Source organism: Sciurus carolinensis, chromosome 7, assembly GCF_902686445.1.
Source record: "Sciurus carolinensis chromosome 7, mSciCar1.2, whole genome shotgun sequence".
Classification (NCBI taxonomy): Eukaryota; Metazoa; Chordata; class Mammalia; order Rodentia; family Sciuridae; genus Sciurus; species Sciurus carolinensis.
Genome location: NC_062219.1, coordinates 29,166,657 through 29,191,848, shown reverse-complemented (window position 1 = coordinate 29,191,848; position 25,192 = coordinate 29,166,657). Strand labels below are relative to the sequence as shown.

Here is a 25,192-nt window from a genome sequence, read left to right as displayed (position 1 = left end):
AGAAAACAATGATCAATAATGACTTCAGACTAGCAAATGGCAGAACTGCAGAAAATGTCCAGTAGTCTGAACTGGAAAAGGATGAAAGTATGGACAAGAAGGGGTGCAGTGGAGCATGCCCGTAATCCCAGCAACTCGGAAGGCTGGGGCAGGAGGATCACAAGTTGAGGGCAACCTCAGCAACTTAGCAAGACTGTCTTAAAAAAGTAAATGAAAAGGGTAGCAGATATGTTAGAGCAACCCTGGGTACAATCTCCCCTAAGAAGTGGGGCGAGGTTAGTAAGAGCGATAAGACAATGTGAAAGGAAAATGGATCAGAAAGCTTAGATGAAATGAGCAGAACATAATTCTCTTGTTTCCTCCTTGTCCTCTTTGTGCCCTCATTAATGAATAAATCATGACTGTTACAACCACTCCCTTTCCAGTTGCTTATCAAAGACCATGAAATAGGGCCAGAATGAAAATATTCTTGAGAACATGAAAACAGGAATCATCACTCTGCTAACCGCACACATAGTTCAACATTCCAGCGCTGATTTAGGTAATAAGGTGGGCCCAGGTCAAATGCATCCATAAATATTTTGCTAACATCTCTTCCAATTCTTCAGAGATTCTTACTCCATTTTAGGTTTACTAATGCATTCATATTACAGCTTGACAACCTTTTGAGATTCAACATTGTTTTTATAATGCTCATCTTTACATTGTTTTCCTGAAATTTCAGAATGAGGCAATGGTTCAGGAAAACTTTAACTTCAGAGAGCTATCTTTTCTGTTTTTCTTTGAGTCATGTACAGGAATATGATAGCTTGCTGACATTTTCCTGGCTTTATTCACCTACCCAGCCTGATCCTTTCTCTATTTTATTTATCTAGAGCCATTTTCAGAATTTACTATGCAGCACACTGAGTCCTGTCCCCAGAAGACCTGGCACATCAGTTTTGAGAGTTTGCTGGGTAGAGTACTCTGGCCTTTCCAAGTCTTTGCTATGGGTACCTTGCATTCACTAAGTTTCAGCTGCTTCTCAATAAATGGCTGTTGGCTAATTTGGGAATCTGGTGTTCTCATATCTATCAAACACAACCCCAATTCTTTCCTCTATTTTGACAAGATACTGACCCTAGAAAAATTTGAGATTTGTCTCCAACTACCATTACCTGGGGATTCATGAAAATAGTTTATCACCTAACTTTCCTGCAAATACTCTTTTATCAGGCTACCAAGTTTTCCCCAGAAACACTGATTATGCATGTTCTTGTAAATAATCATTATGCTACTTTGAATCCCTAAGACTAGAAATGTCTTATCCATATTTTTCAATGAATGAAGAAAGGCTGAGGACTAATTTGGACAAATACTAGAAATATGGGTACTCAGCAAAATGCAGTATAATCCCAGCTACTCAGGAGGCTGAGGCAAAAAGATTCCAAGTTCAAGACCAGATTGGTCATCATGGTAAGCACCCCATCAAAGGGGAGAAGAATGGATGGATGTGTACTCAAATCTTGCCAATTGCCATGTGTAACCCCGTGTGATCCAAACCTGTTTGGAGTGAAGGTAAAGCAGAATTACTATGCCATAATTACCTTTTAATAGGATAGAATATAATGTACTGCCTAAGTCAGCAAGTAGTCTCTCCAACTTTAACCATGAGTTTCATAAAAAGGTGAACCAAATTGGGAGGCACATGACCAGAAAGCTGCTTTTAAGTTTTACATTTAAAAACAAAATATACGTATGTCTTTTTCCTTCTGTCCTGCCTACAGAGGCCAGATAGTAGGGATGCAGTCTACTAGTGCTATTTGAAAGATTACATACTTCGAGATAGTCATCTGTTCAAACTTTTATTGAGACTAGTCAAAACCAAGATTCTCCTTGATAATAAAAATGATTTAAGTGAAATTATTCTGAAAACCTTCCTTTTGCACTGATGCCAAAACAAAGTAATGGAAATCAGAGACACTACCTATTTACTACATATCTATAAATCGCTATTTACTTGTAGTGATGTATTAAATTTACAAAATGTCATTTAAATTCTAAAGACTTTCTTTGAATTCTTTATAGATTTATGTCTGTTAGTGTTTGAATCCAAAGTATTACTGATACTATATTTTAACAAGAATTTTCTGCTGAAGCTAAACCTCTCTAACAAGATTTTTCCAGTTCCATTGTTTTTAGAGGATTCATGACATCGATTCTGAAATCTGCTTTCTGATACATTAGTATGTTCACAAGTAGGGTTGCCTTGACTCTAACCATTTAGTGAATACTGGCAAAAACCTAAAACACAGAAAATAGGATCTCCTTCCAGTTTTATTTTGCTTTTGGATCACCCAGACTATCCTAATATTACATGTTCACTTTAGTGTTCCTAATGTTTCCACTTTTTCTTAGTGATAATCAACCCAATTACTTTTCAATGTTGTCAAGTTCCAAGAAACACAAATTTAAAGTCTCTTTAAAACTCCAAATAACTTTATTGTTTAACAGCTAATGTCAAATTATCCAAAGATTCAGTATGCCATAAGGATGACATACAGCCCTCAGAATCTTAAAAGCACTATATTACTGCTACATTTTTCTGTTTTATGATAGGAATTTAAATTTTTCTTAGATACTAGAAATTTTAGTTGATAACAGTCAATTTAATAAAGCTATCTCCAAGTGAAATACAGTACTTAATCTTGAATAAGTAATCCAGGCTAGAAAAAAGCTTAAGGACCACAGCATTTCTGACAAGCAGCTATCTATCCACTCTGTATACTTCTGCAGAAAACTTGCTATTCACAAGTTGCCCATTTGACCTTTTAGGTACCTTCTTGTCAATATTAGCTCTTAATTGAGCTAATGAAAGTCTACATACATATTTTTATCTACTGACTCCAGTCCTATCCTCTAACAAGGGAATGTGTGCAAACAAAACTGGACAAGGTGGTATCAAATGCCTTTCCTGGTCCTGTATGATCTTCAGTTGCCTCCTCTAGAAAAATTCATTATTAGTACTTGACTGTTCTCAAGGACTTACCTTCAGTAATTATTTTTCTACTGCACACTTACCTTAGATTCACATGCATTTCAGAACTTAAGCTCTTGGATCTCTGGTCTTTGTTTTCTCTTAACAATTCATAATACATGGGATAACCTGGGCAATTAACAATCTTAACTCTTTTGTTCTAAAGCTAATTCTCCTGTTCAGCACATTTTTATTATGGCAAAAGACGCCACATAAGTGGAATGATGGGCTAACCTAAAAGAATGCTGCATTCAGTAACCCCAGGACAAAAAGAATTTTGTAATTTCTTGATAGAGGTAACATTTTAAGATGGGTAAGTAGTAAGATATAAGGTAAGAAGGCAAAAAGAGGGGGTGGGGACAGGAAAGGAAAAGGAAAGATCCTAGAAAATTCCTGTGGTTCATCATGACGTTAAGGTTCAGTCATCAGAAAAGACTGGAAGTTTCTAAGCTTAAAATGACATTGATCATACAATTAAAAAATCTTCCAGAGGTGGCAACATGGAATGGAATGATGAAATATATGCATCAAATTTAGAGTATTTAGAACACTGGCAGTTGGGACAAATGAACATCCTTCCAGTATGTGGAGGGGAGACAGAAGATACATTCTATGGGGATGTCCTAAGAAAATAAAATCAGTTTGCAGGAGGGTGGATATAAAAGAGGAATTCAGTTTCCAGTGTTGAAGTGGAAGTGGAGGTGTCCAGAGGGAAACTGAAGGAATGGAATTTAAGGAAAATCTGAGGTACATTTTACTATCTGCATCTAGATAGAAGTATTTGCTAAACTTTCAAAGAGACCTTCATAATTCTTGCTTCTTCCAGATGCCAATTGCAAATATGTTGGCTACTTTTTGGTACCTCTTTACACTTTTTAAATTTAGCCACGAAATTATAGTTAGCTATAAAAATTACAGATTTGAAGAGCTAGAACACTCAACACTTACCTTCACAAACATGACTGCCTCATGAAAATTCTCCACAGATATTTCAATGACTTTTAGTGCCTCATCTAAAATCTCTATTAAGTGTTCAGTTATATTCTGGAATGTCCTAATGGTGAAATGCCTTAAGAACTTGGCATAATGATTAAGCTGGATGTTGAATAAAGTGATGTTTGATGTGATGAGTTTATTAAATAGCTGAATGATAATAAGCATTGAAATAGTTTAGTTCTATCACTTCTATTTTCTCCTATATTTTATCTTATTAGTATACTTTATAACACTTTACGTCAGAAGCCCAAACAATTGACTCAGGAAACAATTCTTGTATAAAATCCCTGCCTTTCTAAGGCAGTCATATTCCTTGATGAAACTGTAAATAAAAATTTAGCACTAAGTTGGCATTGCTGGGGGACTGAGGTATCCAAGTGAATTTTCCCAGATTATCCTTAAACTCCTTAGCCTAAACTTTTTCTTTTGAGGTGCTGGGGAATCATACTCAAGGTCTTGTGCATACTATGCAAACTGTCTACAACTAAGCTGTTATGACAAAAATCTTTATTAAATCTAATCACACATTTCTGAACTTTTATGATTTAGGATTAACAGTTACTGAGAAGTCCTGTTATATACAGTAATGCTTCTGGGCATTACTTAACCAGACAGGACTTGGTTTGATTTTTCAGCACAATGAAATTATGGTTCCACTCTTCTTTTCCTTAATGACAGGTGATATCATCAAATGCCCTCTGACATAATAGCATTCAAGTATGACTGTGGCTGTTAAACATTAAATTTATTACTGGCCAGTATATTTGAGAGTTATTTATTAACTTTCTCCATAGATAACCCACTTCTGACCTATTTTGTTGTTTCAAAATTCACATCTAGTTTTCAATCTACTATTCAGTGTTAATTAACACAGTGCTGGACTTATTTCTGTCCAGGCTTCTAGAAAATTGTTTAAAAAACACATTCATATGGGCTGGGGAGATAGCTCAGCTGGTAGAGTGCTTGCCTTGCAAGCACAAGGCCCTGAGTTCGATCCCCAGTACCGCAAAAAAAAAAAAAAAAAACCCCACATCAATAGCCCGGCTCAGTGACACATGTCTCTAAGTCCAGCAGCTTAGGAGGCTGAAACACTAAGCAACTCAGTAAGACCCTGTCTCTAAATAAAATACCAAATGGGGCTGGGGATATAGCTCAGTTGGTAGAGTGCTTGCCTTGCATGCACAAGGCCCTGGGTTCAATCCCCAGCATGACAAAAAGCAAATAAAATACAAAATAGGGCTGGGAATGCAGCTCAGTAGTCAAGTGTCCCTGAGTTCAGTCCCCCATACCTTCCCATCAAAAACCACATTGATGTACCACGTGCCTAATATCCCCAATGAATAAATATACTTTAAAATTACCCATATTGCTAAGCTACCAGTAAGTATACTTTAAAATTACTCAGCACTGCTAAGCTACCAATGATCTTATACATCCTTTTTCACACCCTTAGTTTACTTCTGTAACCAAGTTTTAAAGGGTATTTGCCATCTGTATGAGACAAAAATGTGTCAATTTGTCTTAGCACACCTAGTCCTGTGAAAATACTTTGTATAAAAAGTTAAAAGGGCACAATTGTAAGAATTAAGCCAGACCTTTCTTGAAGACTACAAAGACTAACTCCTCTTAGTTATTAACTAGCTACTGTATTTTTAGAAAGGAGTGATTTCTACCATATTATGCCTAATAAGGTCCCATATCATATTAACACAAGGACAGAACTAAGCCACGAATCTCTTATTTTTGTTTTTCATCATGGGGACTGAACCCAGGGACTCTCTACCATGAAGCTACACCCCCAGCCTTTAAGAAAGTCTTGCTAAGTTGCTGAGTCTGGCCATGAACTTGTGATGCTTTGTCTCAGTCTCCTAAGTAGCCAGATTACAGGCATATACCACCATAACCAGCAATTTCTTGTACATTTTTTAACAACAGTTCTGATTTACCAACTATAAAATTTTCCATTTTCCCAGGGGAAATAAGAAGAATCAGTAAAGAGAAAGTTCAGAAATTAAAAAAATATTTATCAAGCCACACATTTGTTTCACTTACAGATGAAATGATATTCTAAAATCTAGAAATAGGTCACAGAAATCAGTCATGTAGAATAGACAGAAATAGTTTCAAAATCAGGTAAACAAACAACCGCTATTACCACTTATGACATTTTATTGGCATATGACAATTTACAAGGGTCCCTGATGCATCATTATACATCACACTGAGTAAGAATCGTTTAACCATCTACATTCATTCTTATTGGGTAATATTTTTTTCTCAAATTATAATTTCATTCCCAACGCTGATTTTAACTGTGACAAAGGGGAACAATAGCAATTCTTTGAAGACTGCAATTCAAAAAACATATTTTGCTTTATATATTAAAATTCCTAGGATGTTGAAAAGTATACACACCTAGGAACTGAGTCATGGCCTTCTTAAACAGCTTTCTTATTTTTTCTGGAAATGTCCTTTGGTTCATTTTTATTTCCCTTCTCTAGGCAAAAGGAAGTCTGTTAATGCAAGTATCAAAGAGTTATTTCCTGGCACAAATATCCTTACCAAGAGGAATCATTCATCTTTAATAACATGTCATAAAGTATAAAGTTAAACTGTGGCTTAAAAAAATAAACACCACTTTTTATTTGCTTGGCTCTGAAAAAAAAATAAACATCCATAACGGTGTTCTATGGCAGAGTTCTCACAATCACCCTATCCTCCTATATTCTGGTAGAATATGCTTTTCTTCAAATTCCTTTGAGATAATAAAAGTAACTAAAGATTAAAGCAATGCATTTGCACTTAGAATGTAACCTGCCCATAGGACTTAAGCAGTTTTATTTTCAATTTCATTTATCTCCCTATTCAGTAATTTCTCAGCACATCCCATTTTCTCTATTGTTCTAAGTAGAAAAGCAAAACCACACAATTATAAAGAGGGATTCAGTGTCGAATGAAATAAAAGTCAAAATAAAAGTTGTATGTATTTGTACAAAACAGAACAGTCATGAAAATTCTGTTGGGGGATCAAATCCATGTTGCTTTAATAAGCGCTATGCTAAATAGAAGATTATTAGTTATATCCTGATTTTACCAACACAAACTTACTTAAGCAGACATTTCCTGTTTCACTAGACAATTTCAGAAAGACAAAATTAAAGTGAGAAATCATGCAATACTAAGGATTTTAGGCCACAAATATCATGTATATTGACTTTGGTTTTAGTTTGGTTTCTAATAGCTCTTAGCAAATGTCCCTGGCAGTAATCAAGGTGCTAGACACATTGCAAATCATCAAAATTGAGGATGAAAGAGCCACACACTTAAGATCTTTAAAATTTTACAACAGAAGCATTATCTTCTTTAAATGCAAACATATACAACTAATTCAGTGGCTGAATTAAAATGAAATGTGCTTAGCTTTATGTTTAAAAAACAAAAACAATGCTGAAGTTCACTCATTTCAGATTTTCATTCCTTTAAAAAGCTATTAACATAAACATAGAAACTAATTTACATTTAAAAGATCATCTCAACCTGAAGCATAGAACCCTTGGAAGGTAAAATAAAAAATCATTTTACAAACTGCAACTGAAAAGGGGGGGAAAATATAAAATAAAAACCAAGTTATATCAATGCTACAACACTGCCAAAACCTTTTATTGGTGACATTAGAAAAACAAGTTAAAGTACCAATGAACAATATGCTGTGTCTATTTTCTTATGGTTATACTACAAACTAATTTTCAGCTGTTCAAAAGCACAAATAAATATTTAAGCTGTGAAATCATATACTGATGCATCAAATTTATTCTGCAGGATAATCCTCCTCCACACCAACACCAGGATTACAGGTTTTGTTGTTTGTTTTCCTTTAATACTAAGATATTCTGTGGGACTCGGGGGTTTTACTTGCAATATTACAAACCAGTGTCCTCTCAAATAGCTGAAATCTAAGACCATGACTCAAACTATCAAATAAGAATCAAAAGAAAACAATGAATTTTAAACTAAATTAGGAAAGGCTCATAAGAATGTTTTTATAGGCCACTGCTTGCTTTCAGTAAAAATAATATTTTCTCAAACCTTTCAATCTAACTTTTAATAGTTTGTACTTTTTAGTCACTGGCAAAGCTTTCCTACCTTCTTTAAACATTTGCTGAAGTGTTAAACTAGCATAGTTTACCGAAGTAACAACTTTATGGTATACATCAAAAGTTAGCCACCCTACAATGTAGTGTTCAAATTAAGGAAGATGTTAAACAGATGTATACAGTTAAAATAATTAGTGTGGTCACTATAAACAATTTCTGTTCAGGGATTTGTATGTAGAGCTAACGTTTACTTCAGAATAAAACATTAACAAACAGGGAAGAAAGAGAATCAGAACTTTCACAGAGTTGTACTTGACCATATCTTATAGACAAAGCAGAATTACAATGCATGTAACAAAAACAGTAAAAGTTTTTTTTTAAAAGTTGATAGTTACAAATATGGTACGTTAACAATTTTCTACTTTATTTCAGTACAATTTTCAACATACAGTCTACTATTTTTCAAGATATTTGAAGACTTAAAACAAAATTTCTACAGACTACTTGCAAACAGTAAAATTTAAGTAAAATGCTTACATTCTTATCTGAAAACAAAAATCAGGTAAAAAAAAAAAAAAATGGTGGGTGCAAGTTCTGCTCTCTGTTGCCAATTTACTTCAGATACACTATTCCTGAGGAAGAATAGAGAAATCAAAGATTAATAAAGATTAAGGACAGTGAAAATGTACTATAATCCCATGTAACTGAAAATTAACTAATTTACCCACCAAACTGATACCAGAGAAAATATGTCAGAATTATAAGGTGAAATTATCTACCTTTTCTTCTTTGCGTCTTTCCTTCTTTTCTTCATTATTTTCCATGGACTCTTCTTCATCTTCAACAATTCCATCCCCTTGGTATTTGTCATGAGTCCATTTTGGACTGCTACCTGATTTTTTGAAATTAAAGCGCCCTCTGCCACGCTGAAAAGTACCACGACCTCTTCCTCTTTTGGCCCAATAATCCACACCATCATCTCTGTCATCATGCTACAGGAAGGTTAAAAAAAAAAAATCATCAAAAAAATCTTTCTTGTAAAAAGAGACTACTTCTCCAATCATAACTAATGTAATTAATCTTCTAAAGACCGGGTATTGAGAGACTGGTTAATCTTAAAACATGGTAAAAACACTGTCAAAGAGAGTAATTAACATCTGAATACTTAGAAACCCAAGCACCCCTTAAAGACTGCCCAAACAATTGCTGGGAGAATCTCAACTGATAAATTACCACTAATTTTCAGAATTCTAACTCTTGTGGTTTCTGTATTATATCAACTTTAATTCCATGGTTATTATACCTCATGTTATGAGATAAAAATATCAGACATTTTCACAAAAAAATTTCTTTAGTCATAAAGATGTGGCAAAGTCATAAAAAATGTCCTTATAATATTCACAAAATAAAAATAGGTGGTATTAATTATACCTTACAGATAAAAGCAGATTTTAAAATACTATATTAAGATTTAAATCCAGATCAATGTATAGTACATACCAATCTGGCTAGGGAATTTTAATGACAAATCAAGATAGTATAGCCCCTTGAGTATGCCTCAGCTATTTTCTTCTTCACCTACTTGAAGTACTGTAGCTACCACATTTCAACCTTAATTTTTCATTAACTATATTCAAATACTAATGCTCCCCCCCAACTTACAAATCGTTCTATTAAGCAAAACTCCAAAATTGAAAACTACCCAACTTGGCAGATGAGCAGAATATTACATTGCAAATACAAAGTAAAGGTCTCCTGAATGTAACCTTTAATGAACTGTAGGCACACCTGAATTTACAAACTCTTAAATCTGTCACCCACAAAATGGGAAATAAAGCAAAATGATGCCCCTTTCAAGGAAACAAGCATAATGCAAACAGAATACTGTACAGTTTGTGGAGTACTAATACTAAGCAATACTACCCAAAAGTCACAAAAATGTTTAAATATTATGTGATATAATTTTTTTCAACATAGAATATGCCTTTGTGCATGTTCATTTAATACAGATTACCCTCTTGTATGATTTACAAAGCTGGGATTATACAAGTAATTAACATACTATAATGAAATAATATTACCAATCGCTACCTATCAAAACAAATGAAAGATTACAAGGTAGCAGTGCACAGGACCCCATAAGGAATGATTTCTGTAACTATCAAAACTATGAATTTAAACACATCATAGCTACAGATATAGTTCATTTTCTGTGTGTAACACACTGCATTTGATCCCTAGAAGTGCAAAAAACAAAATTTAAATACATCAGGAAGAATTTAATTGCAAGTCTAATAAACTTTTAAAATAGTCTGCCACTCAAAATAAAAACTACTCAATTATATAATTTCATATTTGTGTACAGCATTAACACACCCAACTCTAAGAGTGTAGTTTTTTGTTTCTGGTATTGACACAGTATTCAACATATCTGTGGGAAGAGGCAGAAAGTTTGAATAAAGGCACAGGTTTAAAAGATTTCAACCATAACTGGGCAACCTGAGAATTTTTATTTCCTCATTTTAATAAAATGAGATCGTCTTAGGCTGGAGACTAAGCTCAATGATCAAGTGTTTGCCTAGCACATGTGTGGTCCCAGGTTCAGTCAACCAACTGGGGGTGTGGAGGAGTAGGTAGTCTTGAGGGAATATAAAAAGATGAGTAAAAAGCTGCTGGTTCGATAAATAATAGTGGTAATAATAATGCTTCTATAGTGCTTACTATGGGTAAAGCTTTATTCTGGGTACATAACATGGATTTACTCATCAAATCCTCCATAAAATTCTGATAACTATCCCTGAGTTAAGAGATTTTTTAAAATTGTGACACAAAATTGAAATCCCTAATGATCATCACTCACAGACGATAAATCTCAGCCTGATAAATCATTAACTGTACAAGGCAACCAAGAGCTAGGAGAAATAGAAAAGGCAGTGGTAAAGCTGAATGCCACTTTAAATTGACCATTATTTTTAGAAGTAAAACCATCTGGAATTTGATAAACAACTGTCTTTCAGAAGGTGTCCTAGCAGTTAACAAGATTTATTTATGCTAACCACACTCTTTGTCCTCAAATTCTTACATCCAAGATTTCTATCTCATTATAATTTTAAGAATTAAGTAATTTAAAGCAGGGCACAGTGGCACAAGCCTCTAATCTCAGCATCTCAGGAGGCTGAGGCAGGAGGATCCCTAGTTCAAAAACAGCCTTAGCAACTCAGCGAGGTCCTGACCCACTTGGTGTTTTGCTGTCTCTAAATAAAAGTACTTTGTAAAAGAGGGCTGGGGATATGGCTCAGTGGTTAAGTACACCTGGATTCAATCCTTGATACCAAAATAATAATTTCAGATTAAATAAATTACTTCACAAAGGGTCAAAAGCTAGCTAAAATATGAGTATATATTAGAACTAAGATCTTCTGGATCCTCTTATTCCTTCTCCATAGGACAATCAAGTTTCAGGGCTAAGGGTACACAACTCAGGGTCAGATCCTGATTTGATCACCCTCACCACAAAAAATACACATACATAGAATCAAGTTTCAAAGGGTTACCAAAATTCCAATCTTGATCTTCCCCCCACACCCTCTTCCCCTCCAGGGACTTTCTCTTGCTCTGAAGATACATGAATTCAATACCATGAACCACCCTATTTCATTACTTTCCCATTTACTCCAATTCTTCAAACTCACCCCTCACTCACATTCTATTTTAGACTAGCATCTTTCTGGGAGTTCTTATTACTGAAAATATTACCCCATCTTTGCAAAAACAGTTAAGAAGAAATTTCATAAAAGAATTCAAGAAATGCTACTATAACTCAGAACTGGAGAATCAGTGGTATATTACTTTCAAAACTCTGGCTCTGGAGTCCAATAGATGGGTTCAAATACCACATTACTATTAGCTACATAATAGTCAAGCTACTCTGTACTTTTCTTCATCTGTAAAAACAGAATAACCCCAGCGCAAAAGGATTTCATATACACTCAATAAATTAATACATGTAAAGCATTTAAGAATGTCACCTACCATAGTACATAATAATGCTCAGTAAATGCTACCTATTATTACTTAGTACTAACATTTTATCAACATGGGCAAAATTTCTATATAATTGATTATTCTGAAAGAACTTAAATTTCAATTCTTCCGATCCTGTTTTTGATTATATTTCTATTCTCAACACTAGTTGTCTAAGAGTTCAGTCTCTTTAAAAAAGATGCAAAATACTTTTAAGTGCAAATATTCATGTAAAATCTAAAGTTGCACTGGGTACAGTGGCCCATGCCTATAATCCCAGCAGTTTGGAAGGCTGAGGCAGGAAGATCACAAGTTCAAAGCCAGACTCAGCAACTTAAGAAGGCCCTAACCAATTCAGCAAGAACCTGTCTCTAAATAAAATATAATAAAGGGGCTGGGATGTGGCTCAGTGGCTAAGCTCCCCTGGGTTCAATCCCTGGGGGGATGGCACACACAACACTAAAGTTGCTATTTCTTTTTTGTTGTTGTTTTGGTACTGGGTATTGAACCCAGAGGCACTCTACATGAAGATACATCCCAGTCTTTGAGACAGGTTGGATTCCAACTTGTGATCCTCCTATCTCAGCTCTCAAGTCACTGGAATTATAGGACTGCACCACCATACCAGGTTAAGAGTTGTTACTTCAATGATTCAAAAATAAGAACCAAAATAATCAAGTCTGGGAATTGATTTATAAGGAAAAAATATGGGCATTCAGGTGCTAATTTTACTTCATGTTCTAATGAATATCAGTGTGTGACACATGCGTAAGTACAGTTTTAAATAAATAATTTTTCAAAATTTAGCCCAGAATAGAAACACATAAAATATTACAGCGAATACCAGGCACAGTGGTATATATCTGTAATCCCAGCTACTTGCAAGACTGAGGCAAGAGGAGTCTACTTTGAGAAAAGCCTCAGCAACTTAGCAAGATCACACCTCAATATAAAAACTAAAAAAGGCCGGGGATGTAGCTGAGTGGCAAAGTGTTCCTGGGTTCAGTACAGCAAAAAATAAGTGAATAAATTACTGCTAATTCTAAGTAGCTAAGTTCTTAAAATAACACAATCTTTCCTATTAATAATCTACTACCTAATTAAAAGCCAACCTAAAATAAGTCTCAAATTAAAGTAAAATCTATGATATTGAAATTTAAAAGAATGGCAGGAGGTCTGACCTAAATTGTGTATCTGTAAATTAGTGAAGTGGCAAACAATCACTATGTACTTGATCACCTCTCAATCCCTTTTAACTACCTGAACTTTCACACTTGGTTTACTTCTCTGGTATTTTACTATTACTCATTCCCCCAACCCGTGAAATATGAGTCTCAGTCTCTTCCCTTCTGATTGGTCTTATCATGACTATAATGGTGACCTTAGAAGATGATGATACCCAGATTTTTTCATTTAAAACCGTATTAGCAACTATCCACTGGACATCTCCACTTGAATTTCTCTCCTTGTCACAACCTGTCCACAACAGAACTTATCTTCACAAAGGCATATCTTCCATCTAGATTCCCTAGCTTAGATTTCTTCCTCTTACTACCAAACTCACCAAACTAGATGGTCTCAAAATCCCCAGAAATGCCTTCTCATCTTTTCTCAAAACTTCTAACTATTCCAAAAATCATGTTTCTTCCAAATCCTGTTTAAAACCCAAATTAAAGTACTATGGTATTTCCCAGTCTGACGTGCTTTTTCTCTGTTCTCCCAAACTTATATGATCCAATGCATTGAAATTCCCTATACCATGTTTTCTGACCCCTTCTGCAATCTGTGGTGGTCTTGCCCACCTTTTGGGCTCAAGATTCAAACCAAGTTCCTCTACAATGTCACTGTCTTCTGGCAAAAATCCAAAATTCCCTCCTTTGGAAAAAGCCATCATAAATATTTAGAAAGTTTCGGTTACTGGTCTCTTAAATATCATCTCATATTTGTCTTTCCTTTCCTAGTACCTAGCATAAAACAGTGTTCTGTTCATAAACTCAAATCAAAAAGTAGATGCATCTACTACTGAATTAAGTGCCCTTTACTTTCCAGACTGTCAACTCAAAAGCAACTTAGTGTAAGTTTCTCATGAAAAAGGCACAAATTGAGCAAACATGATGCAAACTTATGTAACTTTTTCAAACTCTTGATTTAAAAAAAAAAAAAGGCAAGCGGAAATAAACTTGAATAAATTACATTCTTCATTTTCCTAACAAAATAGAAGATCACTTCAGAATGCAGTTTTACCCTCCAATAAAGCAGACCTGCACGGACTTTCAGTTTTAGTCAACTGTATTTATGAAATGCCAAATGAACGACAAAAATCTTCTAAATCCATTACTGTTTTTCCATGCTTCTACTAAGCAACTAATTCTCATACTAGCCTCTGAAGCATGACTTTCCTGAAAAGCTATGATTAAAAACAGGAATACTTTTAGTTAATAGTTTTGACATTTTAAGTCTGCCTCTATAATGCAGTACAGACCCTTTTCCCCCATGACAAACTGCAGAAAGTTATCATCCTCATCTGGTTATCTTTCAGAATTCATCACCTCTAGCTTTATTCTTAGAAAACTACTTCTACATCACAAGGAAGCATTAAATTGGTGCATCTAGCAAGCTTTCTAAAATTTAATTTTTATCTTCTTTTTACTTCAATGAAATGATAAGCTCCCTTAAGACCCTTAATTACAAGTAGTATGAAAATATTTTCCATCTTTAAACAAACAGCACTGATGAAAGGGAATCTCTGAAAAAAGAAGTTTCTACAACTGTCACTGTCTAAAATTATAGACAGATATGAAACATACATTAAACTCAAACATAATATAATGTTCTTCTTTGAACGTGGCTATCAAATCAGGTGTTTTAATTTAGTTGACCCTGATCAGCCTATATGTGATGTCAAAAAAAGAATAAACAGAAGTAAAGGGACCCACATTTTAAAAAGCTTTGAATCATCTGAGTAATGATTTTTTGAAAAGGTTTCCCACATTATGGTGAATCTTCTCATATTAGTGGATATCTGTACTCAAATGTATTCACCTAGTATGTTTTGAAAATAATTGCAAATCAAATAAACAGATTTCTAACACCCACCAAGAAGTACTTCTTGCTCTTTGGGGTATATTCTGGATCCCATTCCTCTTCCTTCGGTCTCTTTTGAAAAGTAGTATTTGAGTTGTTTGGACCAGTATTTGTCCCAGCAAAAACTCCTCTGGCTCTTCCTCTGCCTCTAATTCGAAACTGATTAACATTAACAAAATCGTTTAGTAATGCAATCAAAGGTATTTAGTCACATGCAAACACTAATTTTACTGCAACAATAAAAAATTGCCATTTCTACCTGAATCTAATTTTATAGCCACTGAGGATGAAAAGAACAACCATTGTATACCATACTCAAAAAATTCTGCCTACTGATAGTTAGGGGGGAAAAAAAAAAGAAAAAAAAATTTAATCTATATGTTACTGCACTTTAAAGGCCTGGACTAATATTTTAAAACAAACAAGCCCACTCCCACTTTACTAGCTAAGAGTTGCCTAGTTCGTCTGAATTATCACAGGAGTCCAAGTATTCAACATCTATTACCATGTAAGAAAAACACGTCTCTTCCCACATGACCTAATTAATAAATCCTACCAATTAGAAACTAGACATAGCTCAAGATATAAATTTGAATCTACAAATTAAAGTGGCAAGAAGAGAAATCATTAAATGGTTATAACAACTTTATGGAAACATGAGGACAATGTGTATGCAAGGTAGAATAGAAAGAAAAGTTACATTATTTCTAAGACTGATACATATAAGCAAGGACTTGAACAGGCAAAATGAAAATAGCTGTAAGAGATGAACATATAAAACTTTTTAAGGTTTCACGACAGCTTTTGAAAAACGAACTGCTTTTTAAAAAAACAGATCTCCATCAATAACTTTCATTGACAGGTTTCTAAGGACTACATGTGCTCATTAATATAAAAATTTTTTAAAAATCTAGTTCATAAGATGCTTCAAGATTTCAAAATGGTATTTCTTAATGAAAACATTACTTCAAATACCATTTCATTTTGCAAGACTAATTCTGACTTTAGGAATAATGACTCGCATAACAGATACTCTCCATATATTTGACTTCCCATGTATAAAATAAAGTAAAATTATATCAAATAATCTAAGGCAATCTTATTACTTACAAAGGTTCCTCGTGGTCGGCTAACTCCTGCAAAGCCTGAGTATTCTTTCATTTCATGGTGAGTTTTAAATTCTTCTTCTCTTTCCTTCTTACTCTCCTTTTCTTCTCGAGAACTGGGAGAAGAAGGTGATGCTGAAGAGGACGAAGATCGAGAATGATCTTGCTCTCTACTTTTATGTTTACTGCAAAATAAAGAAAACAAAAAAGGTACAATTTTTAAAAAGACAGAGAACCCTGTTGAATCTTAGTAATAAGAAGGATATTTAAGTAAAAACAAAAAACAAAAAACTATCCCCTATTAAAATCATTACACAAGTAAAATAATTGGGTGTTAAACTTTGACAGTCTGTTTCCATTCTCCTTCAGTGTTTTACACCCACTACTAAAAAACATGCTATGGTCTAAACTAGTAGACTGTTAACTTAAAGAATGAGGTAGAGTTCTCCAAATACTTTTAAATTAACTTACAGAATCTTTTATTTTAATGAAAAGGGAAAAGAGGAGTAGGAAAAAGAAGGTTCTTAAGGCCAAGATTAAAAATGACTGTAGTTTGTACACCCTGGGTGAGAACAGTTTGTATGGTTTGGGCCATAACACCAATATAGAAATAAAAAGCACATGACATTGCAAATACCAATCATAATTGTAAATACACAAGTTAAACACACCATTTACCTAAAGAACAGCAAGAAAAACAATTATCTACAATATTTTGTATTCCTATTATTTATTTGACTCTATGATGATCAAATTTACATGAATTCTAATCCAACACCTGAAAAGGTCATACCTTTGATAACTCTTACCACTGCTAACAGTATCCATGGAAACATTATTTTGAAAAGACTAATACACATTGCTACTCCTAGTCCTTCCTCCCCACCCATCTCTCCCATGTTAAACCACTAGATTATCAGTTTAAAATTTTTGTACTCTGGGTGTTATGAGTTGAAAAAGTGCGGAATCAAGCATAACGAACCAAAGTTCTTACACAAACTGTTTCTAGAAATGCACTGCATTGAAGTCCAACCTCCTGATGTAGCCTGGATAATAGGACACATTAATTTGTCATTTTTTTTTTCAGTGTTAGCTTGCTATTCCAAAGTTTTTGTCCTCATCCACCATAAGCCGTGTAAAAGACAAATACATTTTTGCTGTAAAACAAATAATTTTAATTGTTTAAATTTAAACATTCGATTACATAGTCAAAATTGAAAGCAATTAAGCTGACAATTATTAAAGGCTAATTAGAAGCTAAAACCTAACTCAGACAATTTTAACAATTACCTGTCATCTTTGTAAGATTTGTACTCCTTGTAATCTTTTGGAGTTTTTTCTTGCTTTCTTGATCCACTGGATTCCCTGGAGCCCTTGGAATCCCCCCGTTCTTTACTTCTTTCTTTTCTACGGCGATCAATGTCATGCCGAAGATCAGCAGAGTCACACCTTAATTTTTTATCACCCTATAAAAGACAATGTAAAATAACAGAGTTTAGGGAAGAAACAAAATATACATGTACACATATAGACATGCCAGTTTCTGCAAGAAATTGGCATTCCGGTATTAAAAAAAAAAAAAAGATCATATAATGTACTACCATCATCCTTAGTTTGAATTTTTCCCCTGATTTTTTTTAAACTAAATATATGCATACACAAGTGCAGTAGGACTAGAGAAATTACTAAAAACTATCTTGAGTATTATATTGGTTTTTATTAAAAGTAATTCCCAAAATACTTTTGTATACTAAAAAGATAAAAACATTCCACTCAAAACATCCTCATTAATTATCCCTCATCCTTCCAAATACATTTTTTGAAAACAGTTGATGAATGATAAATTATAATCTCAAAATGTGATGTAGCCTTCTGCCTATAAAGTTGAAGAATCCTAAAGTAATGATTCTCATTAACTAAGCCTCATTATCATCAAGCTCTTCCCAAGTCAGTAGACAAACTGAATAAAAAGCACTTCAAAAGTAAGAATTCTGTAATTTCCATAACATGCAAGTGGAATATGAGTAATGAAACCAAGTGAGGTTGAACAAGGTTTAAAACAAAGCCAGAAAGGTATTATTTGAAATCCTGTACTCAGTATCTTGGACCATATATTGCCCTTTCTCAATTCAGGTATTGCAACGGACATTAGTTTAACTGGGTCACAATTCACCTCCTTCTTGTTCCATTGCTTTTTCAAATACTATATAATTTAGGAAGATGGAAAGAGGCATCTAGGAATGAAGAGAAATTACACATCAGTAAGACGCTAAGCAATGTGGACATCCTTGCTAGTATTCAACAATAAGAAGTATTTACTCTGGGAAGTCTAGCTATAATATTCACAAGCATTCATAAAACTGAAAATGTGTATATATATATATACAAACACATATATATATGTATATATATTTATCTCCAAATGGTAACAACTACTCACCTATTTGCTCCTAGGGTAACAAAAATCTAATCAAAAGCAAAAAACCTTCCTATTCACCTAGGTAATACCAAGTCCACAAGTAACAAATGAAACTACTTTGTGAATTGAAAACTATATATACGTTAATTGCATATTAACATTTAATTATTCAGATAGGAAGATGAAGGATAAAAACCAATGTCATATCCTCTTGTCCATCCATCAGTTATCACTATTCTCTCTCTTCCAGATCAAAATCTAGTCTGAGTAACAAGAAGAGAAAAAAATACTCACTGTCAGAGCACAAGAACAGACTAAATTTGGGGGAAAACAAAATTAACTAACATTGAAACCAAAGTATTGAAGGTAAAAGCACAAGAAAAAAAATTCACTTCTCAAAAAGTATGCTTTTCTAAGACCAACATGCCCCATGCAAAGCAATCACTTTCTTTGTAAGCTCTAGATTCCACGACCCAATAAATTAATATAGCATGCCCTCTTAAAAATTTTGTATACTATCGCTGTCAATAATAGCTTCTAGGAATAAAAGTGCCAATGTTTCAAAATAGCCCAATTATTCCACAAATATGAACAAATGTATTCTTTTTTTAGTTAGAAAAATCAAGATCCAAGAAGTTCATTATTTTCCAAATGTAATAGAGACTACTTACTGATGGCCAGAATTAGAACCAAGCAATATTTTCAAAAAAGCTCCCTTATCTATTCAAAACAGACATTTGCTCCCTTTCCACCTTTTTTTGCACATTTTTTACTACTGGACACATTTGTTCTATAGGCTACTCTACCTAAAAAGTTTCAATTTTGAAATATCAGGTTTATCAAAGTCCCCTGAAGCACCATATTCCATTCCGTCTAAATCCCTCAATCCCATGCCTGATCTTTCATAGGCTCTTTATAAGTATAAAAGCCATCCCAATACACAAATATACCAATAGTAACTTTTTTTTTTTTCTTTCAAGATTCACTTATAAATCAGTTTACAGAATGCCTATCTATAGCCTACATCAAAAATGTCCCAACAGTACAGGGATTACTTCTTGCTCTCTGTGAAGAACCTAGTGCTATTATTTTAAGCACACACAAATTCTAATTTATCCATCTCAAAACTCTATAGAAACCATAATGTAACTTCTCTTTGCTTTTATCATCTTCCTTTGTCCACCCACTGGCTCTTTACATTTTATTAGGACTAAATATTTCCTTTTCGCTAACATTTTTAAAAATCCTTTGTTTTTAATTTAAAGTATTTTAGTGTCAGCTTAATTTCTTCAAAAAAGAAGCACTATGTATACTACCATAAATATAATGTATTTCAAGTTAAAAATAGAAGTTATCTATAAATATTTTGCCTTAAGGAAATTATATTTAGTACAGTACCATTAAGCTGAACTTAAAAGGAAAAGAAGTATATTCAAAAACATACCTTCTGATTTTCTTCTTTAAAAACTCTCTCTTCCCCTGCTAAACGGGTATGCTTCCTCAGGGCACTTGGAGAGATGTCGATTCTCCTTAATGTAAATAAAGTGTATTTAAAATCATAGTATTTTTTAGTTCAAAAAACATTTTGTGAGAGATACTACAAGTTATTTCTCTCACAATTGCCTCACAATAAGGTTATTAATTTAATTCTTCCATTAGGGAGGAATGAAAATGCTTCAGCTACCTATTCATATAAGTGAAGCCTGATCTTTAAAACATATTAATCAAAAAATGTGTATAATAAATATTAAAAATCACTGTGCAAGTGTAACACATCATTTTCCTCAGTGAACACATGAATACAATTCACTGGCTTCTTAAATACTTTTCCTATCTTTAATTATTCCATATAAATATTTTTTCATATTCAGTATGAAAATCTTTTGGGTTTTTATTCTGTACCTCTCCTAAGATAATACCAGTTGCAAATTCCCAGTGCTTCTTGAGAAAGCACCATCCACACCACAGCAATCAAGTACTAAGCACTGAATTAGATACTTTATAACCAGTATCACCATCACCTCCACCCTGCAAAGTACTATCCTTATTTATGCAGGGGAAAAAAATTGATATCTAGGATTAATTAACTTGTTCCTCACAATTCAATGAAGTAATACAGCCAGGAATACAACACAACCGTCAACTTACATACTATTTTTGTGAAAAAGTACTACTCATCAAGCATTTTTATTTCACACACTTAGAAAATTGAAGGGTTAGTCTAGGCCCTCACTCATCTAATCACCCTCCCCCCAGAAAAGAATTGATAACTATTTAATTTCCATACCTCAGAGTGACTACTGTTAAGTTCTAGCTGAAAAAATCAAGAAAATTATAAAATTTAAGACTTAGAAATGTATTTATTCAAGGTATAAATGAGGAAGAAAACCAAAGTTTACTTGGAGCAGAATATCGTATTTCCTGCACAATCTTGTTTGAACAGTTTCCTCCTATCAAAATAACATTTTAATACACAAACTCAATACTACACATACCTGTGTATCTCAGGGCTCTTTTGTCGGGTACTATGTTCTTCAGTGGCTTTCTGATACGAAGTGAATCGCTCGTTTAGGGTCACTGCAGCAGATTTGAAGTATTGCTCTGTTGATTTAGGAGAAATACTGCCGAATTAGGTATCTTTAAGAGGGGATTTTTTTCACTTGTGACAGAAGGGCATGTAGCAGGTGAAAAGAAAATAAAAATATTCAAGAAACCTAGCAGAAGAGAATCAATGTTACAAAAAATTCCTACCCTTTCCTTTTTAACTTCTTGATTGCAAATTTCCTCACAGGTCCCTGCCAATACTACATATAATCCAAGAACAACAGATTAAATCAAGTCTAAATTCACAATAATGCACTACTTCCTTAAATAGAAACATGTGGATGCCCAAAATTATACCTTGTCAATTCATGAATCAATGAAGCTACTTCAAGTAATTCTTTGCAAAAAAATAAAAAATACAGAACTATAGAGATGGTTTGGGTAAACTGATACAATTATTTCATCAAGAACTATGTTGACATAACAGAAATGGCTTTAAGAAAAAAGTGAACACTGCCATTAATTGGAAAAATATTTTAATTTATTATATTCACTAATTACTCAAAAAATCTGGCATCGTGGCAAACCTGACAATATATCTGATATTGTTGTCTTTTCTTTAAATCATTTTAAAATTAATAATATTGATACTGATTAGTTTATGAACCAGTTCAAGATATATGCTGTAAATGTAAAATAGAAAGACGTAAAAAGTCATGAGCTATGAAATGTTACATTATGAAGCAAGCTATCTGCTTAACAGGTCAACATACATCTGTGTCAACTTACCGCCCAATATCCAGCACATGTCTCATAACCAATCATTAAAACGTGAAACGGCCACTACAAGGGTAGTGCCTCAATCATAATTCCATGAAACCCAGGAATTTGAGCTAGCAACTCAGTTTTTATGCCATTTTTGCCAGGAAGACAGAAGATTCAACTTTGCCTGTATCTTTCAACAGCTATTTTACTTTGAAACATGGATTTTGCCATTTCAAAACATATTCCAGGACCTAGTTACAATGAAAAAGAAAACATCACTGGGCATTTTCAGCTCTATATAAAGTAAGAGCTGTTCAGATCGGTTGCACAATACCAATTATGAAACATAACTATAATCAATTCTTTTGTAAAAAGAAAAAAGAAAATGAAAAAGGAAAAAATTTATCAAAATCTGATCTCAAAATTCAACAATAAATTGTAAAATGTGGAGACAGGTCAAAAAAGGTGAAAAAAGAAAAAAATGTTAATGTTTCATACTTTATGTACCACAACAATATGGTCATAAACTGGTTCACAATCTTACTTATAGCAAAACTCTTTTGTTACCATGTTTAAGTAATTACAGCCAAAAATTCATTTAACTATCCACTGTTTTGAAATACCAAGCCCATTAAAGAGTTACTAGTGACAAGTTTCAGCTATTATGAGTTGTTCTCATGACAAACTAAAAAAAAAAAAAAAAGAAAGAAAAAAGGCTTTTAACTGCCATGGAGGTTCCTGAGAATGAACCTATTAAATAGAAAAAAAAATAAAAACAACTTAACCTAATTGCCCAAAAAGTCATACCCTAAAATCTTTGAAAATTATTAGTAACATTGACGCCAGAATTACATACTGATGAAAACAGAAAATCATTAGTTGAAATGACAACTCTCATCCCCTAGGGATCTTTAAAAAAATGTCCTATGATCCTAATTAGTCACTACTTATGTAATCACTATCTAAGATGCTTTTAAACTTCTTACACTTTTTTCCCCTCTAAACATCTTGGTAATTTTTTAAAATGATGGTAAACCAGAAGACAAGTTAAGTATCATAACAAATCAAGTATCACAGATAGGAAGTTAATACTATTTTCCTCTGGTTTAGATTTATTTAAAAATATAACAAATTCTTAGAACAGTAGTAACAATAATGCCTCACTGTTACAAATCTCTGCCAACAGTTTGTTATTGCAAGTCATAGATATGAATGAAAGACAAATTTTGAGCATTCTGTACTTCAAAAACACTATGACACCTTTATACTTTTAGCATTAAATGTATCTATAAATTTTAACGTAGACTTATAGAATATTTTAATTCTATCATTTTGTTCACTTTTAACTAAAAATCTTCATGAATCTCGATGCTAGACATAGTCAAAGACTGACATCTCTTCTGCAAAATTTTTTTTTTTAATTTTTAATAGGATTTGTTGTAAGCCTGCTAGCCCTGGGGTAAAATAAAGTATAATTAATCATTTTCATTTGCATGCAAGAGAAGTTTAATTCACATTACTAAACACACTAAGCATACCTTTAACATGATGAACCAAGGACACAATGTGTTGTATAAATGACTCTGAAGTGCTTTTGCTGGCCTGAGGCAACTTAATGTGGTCAAAGATGGATCGGAATTCTTGCTCCTTCTTGACAGAATGGACAAGTGTACTAGCAAGTAGCCTGTCTTTAGTCAAGGAGGCAGGTCTGAAACATATTGATAACACACACACACACAAACAAAATATGCCATTGGTTTGAATGTGAAAACACCACGTTCAGATTACCAACTAACAACCCATAGATTACTTACTGGGCATCAATGTGGAATTACCTGTTAGAATCATCAAGAGGAACAGGTGCCATTTTGAGTTTGACTTCAGGACGATGAGAATCACTGGCTATCATTTTGATCCTAAGTGGGCTCTCCTCTCTGAAGGTAGACTTTTCTCGTGCATCCAGATTCTTGTGTAGAGGGGGACTGTAATCAAAGAGGTCTTTGAGCTTTTCAGATTTTACCTGCTCAGGTGACTGAGTTTCTTTCTTTACTGTTATTCTTTCAGAATTTTTGTCTTCTTCCTTGTGCTTATCTTTTGTAGTGCTAGGCCTTTCCACTACGTATCCAGTCTCTTTAAGTTTATAATTTTTTTCTTCTCTAAATCCATCACTTTCTCTATTGCCTTTCAGTGAAACTTTGGACTTGTACTTGGGTCCTTCCTCCTCAGTATTCCGATGAGATGCAGTAGCAAAATTTTTACCCTGATCTGCGAGGACTGACTTCCTGAACTGTCTATAATCCTCTGTCTCCTCTGTGTCATCCCCTTCTGAATCATTAAACTTTTGTTTTCCAGACTCTTTATCACTGAAGTAATCTAGAGCTTCCTGATCTTCCCATTCTCCCTCTGCCCTCCCTTTCTCTGATCCTTTCTCCTTTGGAGCCTCTTTATCCCTGGTATTACCCCTATCAAGCAGGAATACTCTAGACTCTTCATCTGTGAACCTGTGAATAAGCAAAGAAGAGGACAGTAACTCTGGATTGCATTCATTGTAGATTACTTGCATACTTAAATGTGTTGCCCAATACCACAGGACCAGCAATGAGAGAAAATAATGCTACTAGGAAAGTTTTTTTCAAATCTCACTTTAAACAAAATCATTGAAAGTATTATATAAAACATATACTGACTTTTAAATTTACATTAGATATCCTAAAGTTTAAAATGCATAAAGTGATCTCAAAAACCTATTCCATTTCGTCAGTCCACAATCCTGCATTAACAAACCCATATTTCTACAGACATCTTACAATATACAACATTTAAGTTGTAATACATAGCCTATATTTAACTTTTGAGACCAAGAACCAATAATGACTAATACACAAATCTACTAGAATTCTACTTATCATCAACATTTCTACTCCATTAACTTCTTATCATATAAACAAGAGTAACTATCATGTAAACAAATGGACTTTAATGCAATTAATAAAGGTATATAATACTCTATCTGAATCACAAAATAGTTCATAACTTAGCTCTAGAAAATGATTCTTGGAAATATTAAATGGAAACTAAGTATCAGTCAATAAAAACATTAATTCTAAGCTAGCATACCATAAATAACATCTTGTTCTATTTCCTC

General features: G+C 33.6%; 1 protein-coding gene across 11 annotated transcripts in view; it reads right to left on the bottom strand.

Annotated features, from left to right (window-relative positions):
* Window positions 1-6,664: 6,664 nt before the first annotated feature.
* Window positions 6,665-25,192, bottom strand: part of Bclaf1 (BCL2 associated transcription factor 1) — a 31,285-nt gene continuing 12,757 nt past the window's right edge. For 4 of the 11 annotated variants that reach the window (XM_047557797.1, XM_047557800.1, XM_047557796.1 and 1 more), the window contains 9 exons: window positions 23,883-24,548; window positions 23,586-23,755; window positions 21,234-21,339; window positions 20,183-20,267; window positions 17,610-17,785; window positions 16,324-16,504; window positions 15,226-15,372; window positions 8,886-9,098; window positions 6,665-8,738 (listed from right to left, as the gene is read on the bottom strand). In XM_047557797.1, the coding sequence (XP_047413753.1) occupies window positions 8,733-8,738; window positions 8,886-9,098; window positions 15,226-15,372; window positions 16,324-16,504; window positions 17,610-17,785; window positions 20,183-20,267; window positions 21,234-21,339; window positions 23,586-23,755; window positions 23,883-24,548 (1,750 nt within the window). In that variant the 3' untranslated portion in view covers window positions 6,665-8,732. Of the gene's footprint in view, window positions 8,739-8,885; window positions 9,099-15,225; window positions 15,373-16,323; window positions 16,505-17,336; window positions 17,477-17,609; window positions 17,786-20,182; window positions 20,268-21,233; window positions 21,340-23,585; window positions 23,756-23,882; window positions 24,549-25,192 lie in introns of those variants that run through there. The other 7 variants (XM_047557804.1, XM_047557805.1, XM_047557801.1 and 4 more) reach the window with 4 other exon arrangements.